This window comes from Falco cherrug, chromosome 7, assembly GCF_023634085.1.
Source record: "Falco cherrug isolate bFalChe1 chromosome 7, bFalChe1.pri, whole genome shotgun sequence".
NCBI classification, from domain to species: domain Eukaryota; kingdom Metazoa; phylum Chordata; class Aves; order Falconiformes; family Falconidae; genus Falco; species Falco cherrug.
In genome coordinates this window covers 37,876,537-37,898,669 of record NC_073703.1, presented here as the reverse complement: position 1 = coordinate 37,898,669, position 22,133 = coordinate 37,876,537, and the positions used below count along the sequence as shown (strand labels likewise).

At 39.9% G+C, this 22,133-nt stretch overlaps 1 protein-coding gene and 2 long non-coding RNA genes across 6 annotated transcripts in view; 2 read left to right on the top strand and 1 right to left on the bottom strand.

Moving 5' to 3' along the window:
• The window catches only part of LOC129736527 (uncharacterized), a 12,318-nt gene extending 6,135 nt beyond the window's left edge, over positions 1-6,183 (top strand). For 2 of the 3 annotated variants that reach the window (XR_008733265.1, XR_008733264.1), the window contains 3 exons: positions 2,759-2,933; positions 3,924-4,075; positions 5,131-5,264. This is a non-coding gene — a long non-coding RNA (uncharacterized LOC129736527). Of the gene's footprint in view, positions 1-2,758; positions 2,934-3,923; positions 4,076-5,130; positions 5,298-6,058 lie in introns of those variants that run through there. The other variant, XR_008733266.1, reaches the window with a different exon arrangement.
• BEGAIN (brain enriched guanylate kinase associated) overlaps positions 5,569-22,133 on the bottom strand; it is a 155,793-nt gene continuing 139,228 nt past the window's right edge. For both annotated transcript variants that reach the window (XM_027804984.2, XM_027804985.2), the window contains 3 exons: positions 14,150-14,257; positions 10,657-10,740; positions 5,569-7,439 (listed from right to left, as the gene is read on the bottom strand). In XM_027804984.2, the coding sequence (XP_027660785.1) occupies positions 6,066-7,439; positions 10,657-10,740; positions 14,150-14,257 (1,566 nt within the window). In that variant the 3' untranslated portion in view covers positions 5,569-6,065. The remainder of the gene's footprint in view (positions 7,440-10,656; positions 10,741-14,149; positions 14,258-22,133) is intronic.
• LOC129736529 (uncharacterized) lies at positions 6,532-22,133 on the top strand. The gene is made up of 4 exons (XR_008733268.1): positions 6,532-6,671; positions 13,550-13,679; positions 21,381-21,463; positions 21,909-22,133. It is a non-coding gene; the product is annotated as an uncharacterized LOC129736529 (long non-coding RNA).

Genomic DNA, 22,133 nt, shown 5'->3' with positions numbered 1-22,133 from the left:
GCTGAGTTTCTCCTCTAGCACTTCTTACTTCATCTAAAAAACACACATGGAGGAATTAAGATAGACTGAGAAGTGATAATTGTGGCTTTGTAAGGGAGACAGCTTTTGGACCTGAGTGTTATAAAAGGTCCCACATTGAAAGTGGAGAAGAATTGCAATGGAAGCTTTCTCAAGGGAGGGGAGAGAAAGACAATGTATTTTTTCTGCAGAATAGACATGTAAAACCAGCAAGTGAAAAGGGCAAGACTGAACGTCAGTGGAAGTACATTCACTGCATAAGCAGGAAAGCCTTACGTTGCATGAGAATTCAAGTTATTCTTTTTAGCTTCAGCTAAACAAAAACCCCCAATGACTAAAATATCTTTGTTATTACTGGCAAAAGAAAATACCAAAGAGAAAACAACATGAAAGAGGAGCTGGAATGCACAACAGGCTGTTAAAGAATGACTGAATTGCTGAAGGTGTTTTATAACAATGAGTATTTTTAAAAAGACATGGAGAAAAGATTTGGAAAACAATGAAAATCTTCGATAATGTTGATACAAGACCATGTAGACAGGAGCATGCCAAGATTTAATGTTATTCAGCATGTCCAGCTGATGGACATCAGAAGCAGCTGCTTACTCAGAGGACTGTTGTTAGACCCAAGGTACTTTTGAAAAGTTGCCTTAGCTGTTTTCTAAAAAGTGATAATAGATCTCTACGGCTGGAAATGGAACTGCTCTATGGGGGTTACAGGCTTAGAAAGCCTGCTACTGAGGAGCCTCAGATCTATCGATCTGGGGAGAGACATTAGAGCCTAACAGACTTGTGACCCAAACTCTGTGCAGGACTTGAAAACAGCACAGCTGAACCCAAAACTTCAACCTTAGCAGTGCTGGAAGAAGAATGCAAATCAACTCCACAGGGCTCAAGTTCATCATGAGCAAACCCAGAGCTCTTTGAGAGCATCCAGGTCCTACTGTGTAAGTGCTGAAGAAATTCTGGACACATGAAAGGGAAGTATATGAAAAATACACTGATTCCCAGGCAACAAGCTCCCATTCTGAAATATGGCCTGGCCTTCTTTGCCTCAAAATGCAAACCTTTAAATTTGGCTATATGAAAATACATTTTGTTTGAGTAAGGCTTTTCTTTACGGATGCCTCTGACCAACTCCCTGCATTTACTGAGAACTTCAGTGCTGGGAGCATCACACACACAGATGCTCTAATCTGCGTGGTCCCTTCCTTTCCTTATACTGCTTTTTTGTACAGCGGGTTTGAACAACTCGGTGTTCATATTCAAGTATTCTGGTGTTCAGCAGTGGAAAGGTGATGAGGGTGTTCCTTGAAAAGAATTAGAAACAGCTAGAGCCCTGAATGGAGTGTTTTCCAAGGAAAAACTGAGAGGACTTCATCTGCACAATTTAAGCAATATTTAAGGAGAGATATGGTAATAGTCTGTAAGGATTACAAGGCTGTAAACATGAACGGGGGATAAGAATTTTATAGGAAAGTCCAAAAGATGTTAATTAGTATTTTAAAATTAAACAAGGGGAAATTAATCTAAATAGCTGTATAATCATGCTCTGTGATATATGTGGGAGTGGAAATTCATTTTAATTAAAAGTGCTGGAAGGGGAAGGGATTAGTTTAATACATTTTCTAGTTTGGGAGAGGAAGTTAGAAACTGTTGAATTGAAAACTACCTATTTTGTGGCTTGCATTATTTAAACTTAGAAATTTTAGCTGTTTCCAAACTTCTAGAAAGCTTAAAGAAGTGGTATATGTTATTCAAAATTATTGAGATTTTGCACTTTTTTTAGCCTTAATTTGGAGTGAGAAAAGTATTTTCACACTTCAAAAAATGCATTTGCTTTTCATCATTTCGTAATACTTATGCACTGTTGTTCATAGTGAATTGCACCTTGTTTCCCTGGTATCTTTTTTGTATTCTTATCTGTTTTAATATGTGATTTGATATGCTTCACTCTGATCTCTTTAAGTCCCCTTTGTTTTTCCCTGATCAGTGTTCTGTGCCATGTACATTTTGCTTTTGGTTTTTATTCATTAAAATGACATTTCTCATCTTCTGCTTCACTGCACTGTTGAGGACTTGCCACTTCTTCTCCCTACCCTTTCTGTTCTTCCTCGTAGCAAATTAAATAATAAATCAAAGGAAAAATCCTGCTATAGGTACCTACAAACCCTGCATTTGACTACTTCAGATGTCACTTGGAAAACTGAGGTTTTGTGGCAACATGGAGACATCCTGACATTTTTATAATGCTTAAAAGAAAATTGAGCATTTATGTCCTTGGGAAAAGGTATTTTGAGGCAAAGTCTCAGCCACTGCAGTGGAGGGGTCTGCCGCACTTTTCTTTGGCTGAAGATCTATTGTTTTGCATTTCTGGAGTCACTTGTCATTAAATGAATGTAAAAGTAGAGTCAAGTTCATCAAACCACACCTGCTTGAGTGAAATATGGAAGTAAGCTGTTCTGAAGACAATGTTTTAGATGCTGCTCTCCATCAGAAATGTCCCTCAGAAAGTAAGTGCTCTGAAGAAAGCTCCGGCAGACAGGTCTACCACCCCGTTCACCTGGGTCAAAGCATATCTTCTTCTTTTGAACAAGTTGTTATTGATTTTTCTCTCCCACTTTGTCTATTTTTTGTCTGTTTGTCTATTTGTCTATTCTATACTTTGTCTATTTTTAACCACGTTCAATCTCCTAAAGCCTCCACCAGTGACTATTAAATGCGTACTTGGGCCAAACAGGTTGTCTGGTGGCACAACAGAGCCCTCCTGAAGTCACAGCGCACCACAGGGAGTCTGGAGAGACCAAGTGGAGAAAAGTGGGCAGTTGGTTTTAAATACCTCCAATGACATACTCCAAAAATCTTCCCTATGACAGGACTTTTTGGATGATTTTCTCCCATTGTGAAAACTGAAGGTAAGAAAACATTCAGACAGCACTACAAATAAAATTTAAATCTATTGCAAATAACACCTATTATCTTTCTAGCCTTATGCCTCCAGTCTCTCTCTGTGGTTATCTCAAGAAATCTAAACTGAATGCACCAAAAAAAAAAAAAAAAAAAAAAAAAAAAGAGGAACCCTTTATTATAATCGTTCAAAATTCTTTGTGTTTGGAAAAATTAAGCCAAACCATAATAGCTAAACCCATTAATCTGAGAGAATTTACCCATAAATCTGAGGGAATTTAGGTGAATTATTTAAAATTTTTTCTCATATTCATAGAAAATTTGCAAACTTACTGTCAATTTTTCTGAGTAAGGAGAAATTAAAATCAAAAATCAAAACAGTAAAGCTGAAGAACTTTTTGATCCATTTTGATTGATTCAGTTGAAATTCATTACAGGGTTACATATTGTTCTGCAACAGAATTACGTTACGGAAAAATATTACAAGGTTACAGGCTATTTTACAAGGTGCAGTGCTAACTGGCTGAGAAGACTGGTTTCAATCTACATATTAGTACACATAAACTGGGAAAAAGATTCAAGTGAAGCATAAATGCAGACTTTGTAACTGCAGTTGTATGAAAGAATATAATAGAACAGGATATTAAGTAATCAGAAACATAATATCTAGCAGAAACTTAATTTTATGTAATTGCCAAAATAGCAGTGTTGTGTCAAATAATGAATGCTATTATAAAAGATTAGTCTGATACTGTGTTCTAGTTCATAAATATAATGATTTACTGTTCCATAGCTTACATATTTTCTTAGGTGAGATAACAGTTAATTTTCACTTCTTGCATACAAATCCTTGCATTCATTGACCAGAGAAATTAATGTCTTGCCTTAGAGATTGTCTGAATTTTATACACCTGAATGAGTCAACAATGAGTTTATTTCTCATCTGTTTTCTGTCTTATAGTTTCAAAGGGGAAATAACAGCTTTTCTGGATCTCTAGGTCTATTTACAACAGGTCAGATTCTGCCGTAAGAAGTTTGCCTTCGAAGACTTTATTCTATGCATTTTTTTATGGACTTCGTGGAATTATTTGTGGCATGACCTGCCACTCACACTCACTGCGAGCAAGTATGGGAGCACAAAAACCACAAGGTGTGTTATAGCTTTTGTACTGAAATAAGCCTCACTTTAGAGTTATATTGTGCCTTACCTGTGTGATGTTATTAGCTACCATTGTTCACCAGTGCTGCTACAGATCTTGGAGAAACTGTAGAGACTTGGTGCCAGATCTTCCAAACAGCACAGCAAGTACTTGTACACATCAATAATGGTCAAATTTTTATATGACCCATGAAGAATACAGAGAGCTGTGGGAATTGCTGATGCCAAGTGCATTGACTCTGTGGCCTCATGATTTAAGATACTACGTATGAAACGAGCAGTTCTGTAGTCCTGACTCATAATCACTTGCCAGGTAACTGCTTTCAGAGAATCAGCAGAAAAAATTCTTTTTTTCTTTATTGGTACTGAATTGTAGGTCATTATTTTAGCTTTGTAAGGAACTAGTTTAGACTTCAACAGTGATGTCCCCAATTACTACCACATAGTGCACTAAATAAAGTCTTACAAGGGCTGGTAAGAGTCACTATTTCAAGTACAGGATATGTGTTCCATGAACATGTCTTAAAAGAACTACTAAATGTTTATTGCTGTACTCTGCCTCTTACCAAGCAGCAATACTGAAGCCAGGAAGGAAATCTACAAGATCTCCCTTTATCTGTTTTTTGTTTTTCTCCTCTTGTCCTTTTGTTCTTTCCATTCTGCTGCTGTCCAAGGCGTACGCTCCCAAATGGTGACATGGTGGCACACAGAAAACTTGGTGGAGGAAATGCAAAAAGTATAGGTAAAACTACAGCTTCCCTGAGCCAGGGGGGAAGTTCCCACCGGCTACAGAAGGCCAGAATTCCCTTCAGCTTTAGAAAAATCTCTTTGTTAGAAATACCAAGCTACATATGAAAAAAGGTTAACTATGGAAGGTAATAGTCCTAAAGACCTGAAGGATTGTGTCAAGTATGTGTGTAATGGAGGAGGAGCTTAACCCACAAATTTTCAAGTAGTTTTTGATTTTCTTTTCTGTGTGCAGAGCCCTGCCCGGTGATTTCAAGCCTGTTGATAAACAGTTTCTTTCCCTTGTTTACTTTTCACAGGCTGATGAGAAGCTCTCCTACACCCAGGGGACGCGGGCTGACAGCCAGTGCTCTGGAGCTCACAGGGAAAGAGAGACTCCTTTAGAAAGCAGTCTAAACTAGGAACTTTACTTGTTAACTTGCTGCACCGATGCCACCCACAGCAATTCCATGTTCTGTTGTCCAGGGTATGTTTTAATGAAGGAAAAAACTCACCTCAAAATATCTCCACTGGTGTCTTTTATTAAGTAATGCAAAATACATTATTAATTATGACACTGCATGCATTTTAGACAATATAAATGCAAGCCTACAGAAAATGTGACAAAGAAACCCTCAATTACTTTTGAGGTAGTATACAAGGAAAAATAGGAAAGCAGAAACACAGTGGATTAAAAGAACAAAATATTAGTATCACTTTGTGCATACATTAGTCACTCATAAATACATTTGTATGAAATAACTTCAGATACAATTCCATTCTTGTTAAAAAATATACTTCTTCAAATTCACCATTCTTGTTTGTTTTGTTTTCACATGACATTTTATGGTATTTTATCAGGTGGATTTATTTTTTATCACCGCTGTCATGATTTTACCCTTTTCCTCCAAGAGTTTAGGCACAGATGGCCTCATGCACAAAAATAAATAAGAAACCTGCTTGAAGGGAAAAGAATTCTGCTCAAATAGTTAGGATAGTCTAATAAATACCATTTTTGTTATAAAAATACTTCAGGTTTATAAAAGAGGGGAGGGGACGGTCTCCCACGTGGAAAGGATGTTAAGTGAAAAGTGCTGTATAACATTTTTGAAGAGATTTTGTTTTAAACATATAGTACCATTATGAATATATATTTTATAATAATCCTGTTTCTTAGAACCTTATTGTTCTCTAGAAATATCAAATGCTCTTTGCTTCCTTTAGTTTGTTGTCTTATTGCCATTTCAGAAGATGCCTAGTTCAGAAGGGTTCCGTATAATTGTGCTTTTGTAAGGCTGTCCTTCCGACTCAAACCAGTACTCCCAGTCCGTTGAAACTGCTGCTGTTTGCTGTGAATACCCGAATGGCTTCCTTGCTCCATGGAAGACTGGTGAATTTCTGAAGCCTCCACTGAACTCTGGTTGAGGGACTCTGCGGAGCTGTTGGGGCTCACGTCCACGTATTCTCTTTTCAATACTGGGCTATTTTCGATGTTTTTGCTACTGCATAACTGGACGGTGATCCTTTCATTTTTTTGGTCTCTTGGTTCTTTTGTTTTGTAAGTGGGCAATTTGTCCTGCTTACAGCTAGTGCTGATGTCAATATTCAGGCCACTGTCTGTTCTCAGGAAGCAAGAATCCACAAGCCTGCTTTGGCAGATATCATCTCCCTCTGAGCAGCTGTCTGCTTTGTAGCTAGCATAGATGGGGCTTGTTCGACTGTCTCCCTTCTTAATGGGGCTGCTGTAGTACTGCTCTGAAAAACTACAGGGCGACAGCCTGCCAGCATTCCTGTAGGAGTACGCACCAATATCCTCCACGCTCAATTGCCTCCATCGCCCAGGCAGGTCTTCTTCTGAAAGGTGGGTACTCCTGCACTCATTCCTCATTTTCTGGTTTGCTAAAGCCTGCTGTGGTGTTATGGCTGAGAAATGAAAAGGTTCGTTTGCATACCCAGGCAGAGTCCTAGTAAAAGTGGGTGAGTTCTCGTTGTCATCAGCAAGCTCCATGTGCTGCACAGGTTTGGACTTGGCAAACCTAGGACTTCCCTGATGCTCGTAACCTGCAGGTGACTTTCTTTCAAACAGTTCATCTCGGTTGCTCATGTAGATTGCCTGCTGAGAGGCTGTCAGAGTGTTGGCTTGGGCGTTCTCCTTCTCCTCGGATGTGACGCTGAAGCTGGAGTAGGAGCTGGAGGTCGGCAGAGAGGTAATGTACTCCGGGAAGGCTTCGTGAGAGAAGCTGGAATGGAAACCGTCTTCTTCGACGGTGCTGTCCGTGGAGTTCTGGGACCGCAGGAACCCCACGTCCTTCACTTGCGTGTCCACACTCTGCCTCCTCTCCCTCCTCCGCTCCTCGGGGCAGTAAAGGGCGGTGTCGCTGCAGTAGATGTCTGACTTGTACTGGGGCCTTTGTCCAAGTTTTCCAGCAGAGTCCTGAAAACTGAGATCCCTTGTAGATGGGCTTGACAAGTGTGAAGACAAGCTGTTTGGATCTGGTTTTTCCAGTACTTTGGCAATGACGCAAGTGGGTATGGTATCAGCGTAAGATGTGTGGCACAAGGGGACAGAAAGGCTGCACCCGTGTTTTTCCAGATGAATGCTGACCCTTTCCTGAAAGTCAGATGGCAACTGTAACATAAAGAGAGAGCAAGGGGGAAAGGAGGAAAGGGTACATGTCAGTACTGGTGTCTGCTTGGGCTTATACAACATGGATAGATGAGTGCTGTTTATGACATTACATAGCTCACTATATGTTGTTCTTTGACTAATGTGATGGGCACAATCTCTGGGCATTTCTGAAAACAAACATAATCAAACAACTTTCATTTGTTTACTCAGTGTTTGGAAATCTTCATCTGTTTCCCCCCATCGAAAACACTGTGAAACTGAAAGGATTCCTTCCAAGTTAGTTCAGGTTGGATAGGAATGATGTAAAGGATGTGCTAAATAACAGTCTTAAAAAGGCAAGTAGGGAATGATGACCTGCAGCAACACAACGCTTTCCAGACTGCATGCATGGGTGCAGTTTGCAGCTGGAGTGTGGGGATGCAGAGGTCTCTGCGGGGGTGAGGAGAGAGGAGGAAGAGGTCAGATATATTCTGCTCCTCTTTTGCCTTTCTTCCAGCTTATCTTGACTCCAATCCAGCAGCAAATTGACTCCTGCCTTCCAGCGTCACGCTTGATAAACCACGCTGTTTGAAGAGGCAGGGAAGCTGGTTTCTTTGACACTTCAAGCAATGGTCCTGGCTGCTATGAGGGGCATGTTCCTGTGCTGGGAAGAGGCAAATCAAACCAGCTTCCCTGCCCCAGCAGTGGGATGCTGCTTGTCAGATCAACCATCCACATAAGCCTCAACATGCTCCCCTCTTCTGGCAGCTGCGAGATGACTGCTTTTCTGAGGTTCTTACTGTGCTGGCAGAAATAAGAGCTAAGACCTGAATTTACACTATGATTCCTGTGTGATGGACTAGTCAGAATTAATCAATAAGCCCGTTATGCAGCAGAAATCGTATGTTTTTTGGAGAAAGTCAGGATCAGCACTGTGGACAGCGGTTCCACCTGCTATTCTGTCATGTGGGACTGAGGGACCACCTGCCTTGGTGTGGCTCAGAAGTCTGGTAGGTAATGCCTAAGCAGGTATCACCAAGCGTGCTTACCAGTCATATTTTATCTCACTTGCTCATTTCAGATCTCTATCATTGATCAGCCAGGAATACAGGAGAGAGCTGCCTGATGGCTGTCTCTCAGTATTTCCTGCTAGAAATCAGAAGAACTCCTGTTCTGACTAAGTTTTGAGTTTGTGACTGTGATGGCTCCTTTGATATCCACGTTGACTTATGCCACTTAGCCAAGCGTTCAAGGGCTAAATTCCTAAACTCTATTTTACTCAGCACTTTCTTTCTACAACTAGAAATCAAGTTCCTCTTTACCAAATAATCAGTGGTTACCCTTACACCCCTAACAATCTCCCTCCCTCCTTAAATTTTGTTTAATTAAATAGAGGACAGAACCCTACAGATACTGAAGTGGTCCCCCTCCCATCTATATTAGGCGAGAGAAATTTAAGGTGCCTGTTCCTTGTAATGATCTCACTTCAGGTAAGAAGCTCCCCTTTTAGATTCACTGGGAACTTTTTAAAGGGGTTTAATCTCCCACAAACTCGATGTATTCAAAATATGGCATGTTGTGAAATGGCATTCTTGTTAATGGGGAGTAGGATGAGTCTTTTTTCAACCAACAGACCTTCCAGGATATTCTGGATTAATCATTATGTTGTTAATTAGCTCATATGTCTTCCATTGGAAATAAAGAGTATGATATTGCCAATCTGCTGGCAGACAGCATATTAGTCATATTAAGGACAGATGCAACAAAGATTGAATAAACAGGTTGTAAAATAGGGCTGCTGCAAATTGCCACGGAAATGAGGAAAAGAAATACACTTCATTTAATGTGAAACTGCTGTATGGGGCAGCTATTATTTTAGTATCCTGTAACACCACTGTTTGAGCTATTTTATATACATTATTTAGATTATGAAATGCATTAAGAAAAAGAACATTATTTTCTGGGCATTGCACTGGAAACTGGAATTACTAAAATGATATTGCTGTCACATTACTGTATTGTACTATAGTTTAGGCTTCTGGATAATATACAATACTTTGTCAGGCAACATTTGCATTTGCAAGGAATTTATTGGCTGTGACAGCACATTCACACTTGCTAAATTAAGAAATACTTGGACTTACGAGTGGAGACTTTGCCTGTTTAATTGAGTGTATGACATGACAGTCTGGGAAATGGTGGGGGCATTCCACATTTGTGATAGTTTTCTGCAAGTGAACCACTAAGTACTTTTAAGGTCCTAATTCTCGCTAACAGGGAGGGTGCTTTCAAGTGTAATAATGTCATGATAACTCCTGAATATGAATTGCTAAGGGAAATCATTTGCTAGGAAAAAATAACAGGACCAAGATAATGGTTAATTTGGAGGTTCTGTCTCCATTCCAGAAAATCTTCATCACCCATTTGACAGAAGAGTCTTGCTCTCTTCTTATTTACCAGGGGTTTTGAGTGCTCCAAAGCTGTCTACTGGCTTAGAAATGGTTTATACATTCCACATTCAATTTTGCATTATTCTCTTGCATAACTGCATAAGAGAGATCATTTAGGGGGACATTAACCTGATGGGACTGGGGAAGGGGAACAGCTTTTCTCTGTGACCTTCACCGAAGCAATATATGTGAGGAAGGTGCTATTGCTTTGTGTAGGACCTGCACCCCCAAAGATGATGATGTTCACTGATATAGTATTTACCTCCCCTTTTAAGGCGGTCTGTTTCCCAAGCCTCATTTCCTCGGAAGCAAGGATTATTAATTAAAATTTACACCTTGGAAATCAATCATTCAGTGCTCTGCTTGCTTTAGAAAAAGATATTTGTTCTGTCATTCCATTTTAAAATTCAGGTTTAGAAATTAGCTGGACTGGAAAATAGCTTCAGGAGGAAAATTGATTATATGAGAACCTCTGATGCCTGCAGCTTGTCATTTCCCTGCTCTCACCCCCCTTGCTGCTGTTCCCCCCCCCCACCACCACCCCCCAGCCAATATTTTGCATTCTACAGCTTTCAGCACTTTGGTTCCATCGCTGGCTGTGATTTTGTCAGCGACTCCCTCAGCTGCAGAGAGTACCAGCAGGTGCACAAGCCCTCCTGTTGCTTAAAAGGAGGGGTGGAAATCAAAGCCTTAAGGGCAAGCAAGTTCTGGAATGGGTACATATAAAATCACCTGTTTTCCATAAAATACTTATTTCTTTGAAAATTCACCAAGTTTGGTCACATTACCTCCGAAAGTTTATGTGCCCTGTCGTAATTCTTGCTGCACTGGAGCAACTGAGCAGCTAAATTGCAGTCCTTCCTATAGAGCTCCTAGAAAAACAGAAAATAGCCTGTTTTTTAAAGTCTGCAAATAGCTTGTGGCTTTCAGCCTTTCTCCCATAACTGAGCAATCTTAATAATTGACTTCAGGGAAATTTGGAGCATACTTTAACTTTTAAATACGTTAAGATTCCATGTTTCTTGCACGGTCCTGAGATGTTTGCTCCTTTGTTCCGTGAAAGCTGATAAAATTACTGAAAAGACAAATTTGAGAACCCTTACGACAGAACAGTAATCTGCATTTCAAAAGACGGACACTTACCGTTAGGAACTGGACTTTACACTGTTAACATGCATGGCGTTATGAAGGCTAAAATAAACCTGATCTTTTAAGCAAAAAGAAAATTTAAGAACAGACAATTTTTACTATTATCCAGATCAGCACTAAGATACTATTCTAGAAAATGTTTAAATAATCTTTTGAGACTGTGGGAGAAATTCATTGCAGAAATATATGTTGAATTTTTTTTAAAAAAGGTGGCCTTTGTCATCTTATGAAACTTTCTTGCTGGTTCCTGGTTCCTTTCATATCTTGGAGAATGCAGCTATACAAATATATTAGATCTCCCTGCAAATATTTGCTGCTGCAGAATAGGATATTTTTACTGGGTAAAATATTACCATGAGAATTCACAGGGAAAAAGAGAATCTAAACAAGCTGCTTATACTGGTTTTGTATTGAATGACTCCCACAGCCTATTTAATGGGAAAAATTCAGTACGCAGATTTGCCTTTCGTCTAAATTTAATTTAGCACATGTGACTGTGTAACTATATCCTTCAAACAGTATCTTTGAGTCCCTGGAGGTAAGAGTTGTATGTTGCTCCTCCTGATCTAAGTGCCATTAAAATAAAAGTTGGCTTCAGAAACTGGCTTTATAGGTGGTCATAGGTGAGACAGACAAAGCGTAAAGGTACTATGGACACTCGGCTGTGTTAATTTGTAAAAAGTAGAAAATGTTTACACAGAAATGGTGTTGGATACTGAAATTAATTGAATTTTCTCTGGCATTAATGTTATCATTTTATTGAATGCAGATTTTTACTGTTCAGCTTGTTCTTTTAAAAACTGACACATTTTTTATGAAAAGGAAAGGTAGGAATTCCCTGTTTTGAAATACCATTTTAAACGCATTCTGCAATAACAGGTGCAACAAGATGTTCCTGAGAGTCTGTGAGGCATGGGGGTAGTAAAAGTAGTTTTGCTATAATCATTACATCATTATATTTTCACATTAAAGGGCCTTTAGATAGTCCTGGTTTGTGGTTGTTTTTTTTTTTTTTTTTGTGTGTGTGTATGTGAGATTTTATACATGCCACTTCTGCCTTAAATGTACTGGGGAGATACATTCATTTGTGTAGGTCTTAAATTTTGTATTTATACACGCTATTTTTATCCCTGAAAACAGATGCAAACAGTTGGGATCCAAGATTTCACTTTAGAAGCAAAATCTGTTGCATGTGCATGTGATTCTGACATGTTACATTCACATTAAACACATAATATGTTGCTGCACGATGTATGGCCCAGACAAGTTCCATATGACATTACTAGGCACATAAAAATTATATAATTCCAAAATCTAATCCTTTTTTCAAAAGCTATGTGCCTCTGTTTCTGTGAAGTGGTTGTCATGGAGAGTACAAAAAGCATTTCTGACACTTTATTTTTAGCAGCTTTAAAAATTATTACAGAAAAATTACATGCGAGTTCAATGTGCCATGTGTACTTTGTTCTCAGTATGCTGGGACATGCCATGCAACTGGAGTGACTTTCTGTCCTTTAATGTTTGTCTGTACGGAAACTAACCACATCTGTGGGAACTAGAGTACCAATTGGCAATTAACGCCGTAAGTGTTTCCCATAGTCTAAAACATGTTTTTGCATCAAAAGCTTCATTACACGTATCTGTCAGAAGACTAAGGGGAAATATAATTGAAGGAAGAAATACTGGCAAGACAAAAACTTGTTCTCCTTATGTAGGATTCTTCAGTTTAACAGTATCTCTGCTTATTAGGTATAATATTAACGGTTTGTTTCATAGCTCTTTATTTTAAAGTCTGGAGTTTAACCTTTGTTTTCATTAGTGATGCTACATAACGAAGGGCAGAATTTTGTCTGTGAATCGACCTCCAGTATGAAGAAGTGGCACTGCTATTTGAGGCTTCTGGAACATACTTTTAATATTCAGTGTAGTTTAGAATAGCTCTTGGAAGAAGAGTGCTCTGAAATCCAGTCCAGTCTAAGTTGCCTTTTAAAAACTATGAATATTGAAAATGTTTCGTCAAATGTGGGTTCAAACCTGACTCTGAAGCAGTGTAAATGCATGCATACTTACTTGGGAGAGTTTTACAAAGTTTGTCCCCCCTGTGTTTTAAAACTGAAATAACTCCACTAATTTCAGCTGAACTAGTCTGGGTGTATACCTGTGCTTCTAAAACCTAAATGTAGCCCATTGCATTTACCATGTTCCATTAGTTACAGCTATTAGAGTTATGAATTAACTGTTGTTTCAGCACAATTCCTATAAAAGTAAAGGGCCAGACTGAACTCTTTGTTTCCGTTGGAAAGCTATTAATCACATGTGCATTCACATCAACAGGCATATTAATGGGATCGAATGCTCCCTGCTATGATTAAGAGTTCATATGAAATATGGGAAGATTGAATGTAAGATGCTGAAAAATAAGCGCTAACAGAAGCATGCCTCCTGTATATGATTTTTTTATTAAGTGTCTAAGGAATGGCACAATAATGAACTAAATGCCTGCAATCTTCCTTTCTTTGCTTTCTTTTGAAGTTTGTCCCTGGAAGGATTTCATGAGCGTGGTTGCCAGCTGCAGTATGCAGGCCAGTTCTCAGAGGCATTTAATGAGGAGCAGGGTGACAACTGCCAGGGATGTTTCCTGTTTTGTCCCACACTGAGACAGGTAAGCTGTTACACATGAACCACAGCTAACCCTACTTTTTGCTAGCAAAGCTCACTTGTGTCGAGCATCCCATTTCAGTGAGCAAAGACTGAAAGATCAGAGGAACTGCAGGGCTCTACACTGTGCCTAAAATCCTTATGATGAATTCCTTCCACCAGTTTGCCATGCTGGATCAAAACTGATGGCAAAATCAATGTGGGAATATCATCATTGTTTAAAAATTTTTTTTCATCAGTTTTGTGTTAGACATGGAAAAAAATATCAACGAATAGTCTCACCCCAGCCCCATAGCATAAGGAGAGTTGAACTTACAAAATGATGGGAACAGTCAAACATGAATTTTAACTGTTGAGGTGACAAGTTACATTTTATGTAAACAATAAGAAATTATTCTATAATTTCATGGGAGGTGCATGGCCTAGCTTATTTCTGAATATAATCTCAAGATATATCCATAATTACATACTTACATTGTCTTCTGACAACTTATCTATTGTCACCTTGGCCTCAATTAAGTGATTATTGAGTGCAATTATTTCATGGCTCAAAGCCCGTTTTTCCTCTTCGTAATGTTGACCCTGTGTAGAAAATGGAGTAGTCAATATTTTTTCTACTGTCAGAAAAAGGCCCAAAGGTTGATGTCATTCTCAAATCCAGGGAAAAACACAAGAGATCAATATTCCTTTTTAAAAAAAATTGTTTATTTCTTGCTATTTTCACTCAGCAGATGAAGCAAAGTACTTTGAAAACATGGAGGTCAAACTGAGCTCACATTAGGAATCTCCACAAACGGCTCTAGGCAGCCTGTGCAAGAGCATTTGACTGAGCATCAGCTATTCCTTCTTCATCACAAGACAGGGTTTCTAACCTGGAAGGGACTTGGGCTCTTCCTGGCTTTTGTTACAAGAGTGTATCACTTATACCGTTAGCTTCTATTCTCATCAGGGAGGAAGAACAATATTTAAAAAAGAAACTAGCTGTGTTTGAGCCAATTTCTTTTTAGCTGTTGATTGTGCTGGCTGCTTTGAAAGTACTGGGTGAGGTTGTTCATGTATCAAGATGAATGTATGCCTGATTGTGGGGTTAACACTCAGTAGCAGAATGTGACCTACTGTGGGATAACAGGAAAATAGTCTGATTCAAACTTTTTGCTGCCCACTAATTTAATCTTATTACTAGTAGGTTGTAACTCTTTATTATAAATGCAAAGAAACCAGCAGGAAAAGTAGAGTGCCACTGGCCCTTCCTGTAGTGTGTCCGTTTTCATATCGCAGTGTTTATTGCACCACCTCGTACATCAAAACTTATTTTGTAACCATCATTTATAACACTTACATTAGTATTAAAAGGTATGGTAGCTTCTGAAAGCTCTAGCTGAGATCAAGGCATCTTCCTTGTGCTCAGAGCTGTACAAGGCATGATAACAAGAAGGTCTGCCAGTTATCTGGAAGGATCTTTAGAAAGCAGTGTTGCAATAAGAACAGAAAGTAGGTAAACTTTAATGCGCATCTGTTTTGTTTAGTGAACTCAATCCAGTGACAAATTCACAATCTCACTTCCCATTCTAAAATTGTTAGAGTAATTTGTGAAGGACTTTCTCCAGCAGGATGATTGTATTAGTTACTAAAATTTCCCAAATGTCATATTGCCAGGGTCACAGGAAAATCTTACATCAACACGCGCTCGACATTGTCAGCTAATTGACAGCAATGGGAGTTGTGTGCTTTGAAGTCCAAATGAATATCAAGGTTAATTATCCAGCTGCAAAGCACCAGGCTATGTTAAAGAAGAGTGATTAAATTGGAAGTGGCAACTCTCATCCTAAGTTGCTATTTAAAGAAAAACACCCCAAATCGTCTAAGCAATCCCACAGCTTGCTTTAAACAGCACAGATATGATTGAAGTGTCTTTGTGAACGTCTCAACTGGTCTGTTTTGATGTCAGCTTTTCTACGGACCATCTGTTCCCTGCTGGCTGTTACAAGACCTCTGTCCTCGCAGCCCAGCTGTGCCTGGAGGCTGGTTCAGGCTTGACACCTCTGCCGTCCTCATTCCCAGTGATCAGGTGCTCCTGCTAGCTGCCTGGGGTCTATGCGACGGAAAGCCAAAGCATAGCTTTCAGAGCTTGCAAGAGCTCCAACCTCACTGATTTTAGTGAGACACATGATCTGAAGGGCTGTGTTTTTTAATTGGGCAGATAGACGTGGTTTTATATGAGGCCATTAACTCTACAATGATTTTATTGTGAACTAAACAGCTAGACACTTTGTGAACCTCCTGGACATCTCTGCACCTCTAGAAATCTGTCTCCTTCGAGAGTGTGACTGAGGGGTACATTTTCAAAGGTATTTAGCTGCTTAATGAGGTAGACAAGTAACTACCTAAGTACCTGGGATGAAAGTGCCCCTCGATTTTCCAAGTAATTTCATGCTTTTGAAGGATTCAGGTCTGCTGAGTACAGACTTAATCTTCCAAGTAACCATTTCTGTTGAAGTTTTTATCAATCCTTGTATGACAAGTTGTCAAGGCAGCTGATTTGTAGGACGCCCTTTTGCTCTCAGTCTCTCTGATTCAAGCAAGTGTTGCTTTTCCCTAACCAAATTGAACTTGACTCAATATATTTCACAGTTCAGTAAAGATCATCTGATCAAGGATTTATAGTCTTCAGCAGAGAGAAACTCGTAAAAGGGCAGTAGATGCAGGCTTTGGAAGCAGTACTTTCCATTGCACTGAGTAATGCTGAATCTGACTGAATTATGGTTTCATTTTATTTCAGTTATGATAACTTTTGGGCTGATGTTTTCCAGACTTTGTATCTGACCAAGTATGACTTCTAAAAGTATTTTCAATTTGTTGAACTATAAAATTTGCCTGAGTTCAAATTCATACTATACAGGTCAGCAGATAGGCATCAAAGTAATAAACATATCAGCAGTGCTGTGGAGGAGGGGGGATGAGAAAGGCAGGCCAGTCCCAGTGTTCTCCACTAGTGTATGCTCACATCTTTCTCTTGAAATCAGTGCTGCTGACGTGAGCAAAGAATCTGTCTCATTGTGGAAAAGTGAGCTAGCCTAAGGGTGGACAGGACCCTGACAGGCTTTGGCATATTGACCATATACTGTGTGTCCATCTTTGTGAGTTCAGAGCTTCAGCCAGATGTTATCATGGTCCAGTGGTGGAAACAAGAGAGCAGAGGCTTAAACCTTACACCACCTTGGGGAAAACGGTGCAGCTGGAAAAGATGGTATGGTAGTGCTGGATGACTGCATTAAAAGGATTGCTGGTTACTGGGGGCTTCAATTTGACCTCTTCCAGTTGCAGTTGGACAATCATATTTTCAGAATCAGGAATAGATGCCATAGAGGGACGAAACGAGGACAGGAATCATGATATTAATGCTGCAATTGTGAATTATAATTATAAATACTTATTTTACTTACAACCTCTTTTGGCAGATCCCTCTATTTCTGGTAGCTTTTAGATGCTTGGACATCCTGGTCTTCCATAAGGCTGGTGACCTCTCCTCTCTCCTTTTGGCACTGCTTTCTGCTCTGCAGCTGCTAGCAACCTCTCTCTCAAAACCCAGTAATGGATTAAGTTAATGGTGTTATTGATATGCCAAGAGCTTGCAGCTGGGCTGAGGGCTCCTGAAGTCCACTCCAAAATGCCATAGCTATGGGCTGCAATGGGCTGAGCTTCTGGTGGATCTTTGTTCAGAAATCTTTGTTGAGTCAGCTCAGTGCATCTTGCTCCTGCCTTGTCCCCCGGCACAGAGCCAGCATGAAAGACTATAGCTCCATAGAGTCTGACTAATGCAAGAGAACTGCAATCATGTGCCCATGTCTGAGTCAGATGAAATTTGTACCGCTGGGTGACTCCAGCAGTGCATGGTGCTGATATTAATGTTGGGGGGACCAAGAGCTTGGAGCTCTTGCTCCTAGCCTGGATTTAGCATGAGCCTCTCTGCTTCTTGCTCAGATCTGATGAAGGAATTGGGTATCTGCTTTTCACAAAAGGATCAAATGATATAATGAAGACATCGCTGTCCGGAATCTTGTTTTTTCTTATAATTTGTATCTAGCACAGAGACAATATCCCTCATCCGTTTACAGATCCACAAAAATATAAGGTGTCACTTTCAGAAGTGTTTGGTATCCTCTAGTCCCTGCATCTGTTATCTGTGGTAGAAGTGGAGTAAAAAGAGTTTTGCTAGGTCGATACAGCATAAAATAATAGATAAGTACACTTTGGAAAGTAACAAAAGCTAGATGAAAAGATCAGCTTTTCTTGCATATTAATGGATCCACAAAAGTTCCCTCTCCACTCTTTCAGCAGCAATGGAGCAGACTAAAAGTTGGCTGTCTCCCTGGTAATGTTTTAGTTTCCCTTCAATGCTTTCCAGCAGCTGGAGAGTGTCCTAACATAAAGCAAGGTCAGCCTATTAGTCAAGGCTAGGCTGCTTATTGTCGTCTCTGCTGTCCTGTGGGAGGTTTCAGATGTGTATAGACCTTTTTAAATCAGTCTCAATTTTACAAACGAGCAGTGCTGGTCTGTGGAAATGTCAGCCATTTCAAATATGGCAAAGTAAATATGTTCTTGGTGTTCCTGTAAGGAGCATTTCAATGGATAGCATTTCAATGTAACCATGAGAATAATGTAATAGTAGTAGTGACCATGGAGTTATTAGTGGCCAGCAGCATCCCTTTGGAAGTAATTCTCAATAAGTAATGCCTGAAAGACAGACAGACAGAAAGAGACCTTTTCTGTTACAAATACCATCAAAATAGCACTGATATCCCATCCTGAATGCCTGGATAGAGGTTTACTGCAATGTGTTTGGTTGTGGAATACAGGTAGAACTTTTTTTCCTTTTTCATTTACAACTTTTTTCCTTTATTACTGTGCTTGTCCAGGAGAAAGCCAGCACTTCCACTTGAGAAATTCCCCACATTTTTGGACCAGTGTAACGCTATTAAGTCGGTACTTTTCTCACAGAGCACCAGTCATGATCTTTTCATAGCAAATATTAATAGGTGCTGTAAGGTATCTGCTAAGCAACTGTAATGTATGTACTGCTTGTTCTGCGGGTCTTGGTGAGAAGAGCTTGTGGGGGTATACTTTCAAAACAAGGTCTGCATATTTTAAGGCAATATTTTGTAATCTCTTTGAAATCATCTTATGCAGGATAAAACAGAGCAGTTGCAGATGGCACAGAACTGGGAGGGGTAGCTGGTACACCAGAGGGTTGTGCTGCAATCCAGAGGGACCATGAACAGCTGGAGAAATGGGCTGGCAGGAAGCTCATGAAGTTCAACAAGGGGAAGTGCAAAGTCCTATTCCTGCGGAGGAACCAACCCCATGCGCCAATGTATGCTGGGGGCCACCCAGCTGGAAAGCAGCTTTGCAGGTAAAGATCTGGAGGTCCTGGTGCACATCGAGTCGAACATGACCCAGCAGTGCATGCCCTTGCTGCAATGAAGGCCAAAGGTAATCAAGGCTGCATTAGAAGTGTTTGCCAGCCAGCGGAGGGAGGCGATGCTTCCCCTCTACTAGCACTGGTGTGGCCACACCTGGAGCTGTATCCAGTTCAAGCTCCTCAGTACAAGATGGATATGGACACACTAGAAAGACAGTTCAAGAAATGGCCAGGAAGCTGATTAAGGGACCAGAGCATCTCCTTTATGAGGAAAGGCTGTGAGAGCTGGGGCTGTTTAGCCTGGAGAAGACAAGGCTCAGGCGGGATCTCATCTATGTGTATAAGTATCTGAAGGCAGGATGCAAAGAAGACAGAGCCAGGCTCTTTTCAGTGGTGCCCAGTGACAGAAGAAGAGGCAGTGGGCACAAACCGAAACACAAGTGGTGCTGTCTGAACATCATGAAACACTTTTACTGTGAGGCTGACTGAGCACTGGAAAAGGTTACCCAGAGATGTGGAGTTTCCATCCTTGGAGATATTCAAAAGCCATCTGGACATGGTCCTGGGCAACCTGCTCTAAGTGGTTGAGAAAAGGGGTTGGACCAGATGACCTCCAGAGGGCCCTTCAGACCTCCACCATTCTGTTATGTTATGGCTACCATAACTCACTTGACTGCTGTGATAACCAGTATGCAGCATCTGGGGGTTTTATGATATGCAGTATTTTAAATTCCTGTTGTTAGCAAATACTGACATCTGTCATTTACAGAAGTAAATGCCTCTATTGTTATGCAAAGATGATTTAATATATAATTAATACATCTTTAGGTCCTAATAAAATAGTGAATGGGCATAGGTTGAATATGGTATAAGTTCACTTATGTTTCTCCCTAGTATTCCATCAAGACTTCAAACAGACTTCAGATTAGACTTGGTGCATGTGAATGCATTTCTTTGGAGTCAATGAAGCAGTATCTGCTTATTACTGATAATTACACTAATGATGGAGGATGAGAGCGTGTTATCTATCACGAAGAAGGGGCACTCAGATGCTCCATGCATTCCCAGTGATCGTTCAATGACAGTGCTTCAATAATGGGTGAGGATGGATTTGTTTTATAGCATCTGTCAGTGCATATCTCATATCCTGGTAAGATAGATAAAAATAGCCATCCCTTGTGGAATTAGAGGCTGGGAGAGTATGCAATAGTCGCTCCCGCCAGGTGTGGAAACTTTACTGTTGCAGAGGTTAATAATGTAGCTTAGTTCATGCTTATGTGCACTCTTCTTCCCATCCAGATGTGTCATGGTCTCTGCTGAGTAAGACACAGTTTTGAAATACGGTATTTGAACTAAGGGACCTCTTTGCTTGCTGGCAGAGGCTTAAATAGAAACTGGGGTGGTGGTGGGGGATGACTAGGCCAGGGGCATATCTGACAATGTAAAGAAAACAAGAACAAGAAAACTTGTGGTGGAAATAAAACCTTTTTCCTACTGTAGCTCTTAAAGTTAACAGCTGTTCTGTTTAGAGTACTTCCCCATAGACCATATGCATAACATATGTTTCATCAATTGGCTCATAAAAAAGCAAAACATGGTTTAGATTTGCAGATATTACTGGGTATTCTCTGCAGTAATTCATGATTTTAAGCATTACTGCGTGTCAGTTTCTGCTCTGCAGATCTTCATGTTATAATGACAGATTATGTGTTTGTGTGTGTGCATGTTTATGGATGCTTTGGAGCGATGTGAGTTTATCTGCCAGTTAAAAGCCTAGCTATGGATAACCCCTACTCACATTCACTTGTACCCTTGGGCAGAAACTGTAATAAAAACAGTGAACTGACGAGAGGAGAACAACAAGTAAGAATAGTGAAAGGCATTTCAATAAATAATGAAACTGTTTCAGCTGATACCAGTTCATGACACGATCCTTGGGGTGCAGGATTTGGTGCTGATCCTTGCTTGAGAGCACTATTTAATAAGTATTGCATTTTTGATTTTACTTCTTTGTATAACAATCTTATTTTGGTTTAAACAGTAAAATGAGTATCCAAAGGAGCTATTCACTTCCAGACTCACTGAAGCCACAAGTCTGTTTAAGAATGTGCATCTTTACAAGCAACTAGAGAAAAAGAGCCAAATGTTTAGCTAATTTATTAGGTAATTCTTTGTCAAGTTACAAACAAAACTGCAGGAATGTGTAGGAATGTATGCAGAGCCTGTGGCAGCATTCTGACTGCACTTCATGGTGTACCACTCTCTCATCTTTGCTTTCCACTGCAGTAATCCCAGGACACCCATTCTTGTCTCCACACTTCTTCATAAAGCTAGTAGAGCCTGGCTTTCAGGAATGCTGTTACATTACGGTAAGGAGCAATGACTAATTCATTGTATTTATTCTATGGTATTTTAGTTATAATGTACCATTATACGGTATATTAGATATTTATTTAAAGTGATTTTCTGTTTCCAAGCTGCCAGGGGTGCAGCCAAAGCTGCATTCTTCAGAAACAAATGTATGGCTTTAAGGATTTTAAACCCATCACTTTTCTCAGAGGGTCAGAGAAGATGTTGATGTGTCTTGTGCCTGAGGTCTTACCTACTGCAAAAATCTATGTCATGTTGGAGTTCTTCCACATAAAGAAGATAGTGGCAAGAACATTATTGCAATGTGACACAGGCCTTAATTATGATGAACACATGGGATGAAAAAAAGTGATAGCTGTATGAGCCTTGGGCTGGCTCAGGAAGAGATTATGTTGTCTGCTGTTGCCATAACTTAATTTTTTTTGATTTTGTAACTTTACCTAGGTGCTCATCAAAATAATTATATGGTCATAGTGAAATTAAAGGAGTAGAGACTTCAACTGAGCTACTGGTAAGGAGTGAAACATTTTGCAAAAAGAAAAAGAAGTCATGTGAATTGGGTAGAAAAGGAGTAGTACCATTCCTGCGGGCCACACGAAGTAAGCTCATCAGGCTTCTAGCTTGAAGCTGTCACTCTGATGACTGACTGTTTGATGCTCAAACTTTCTA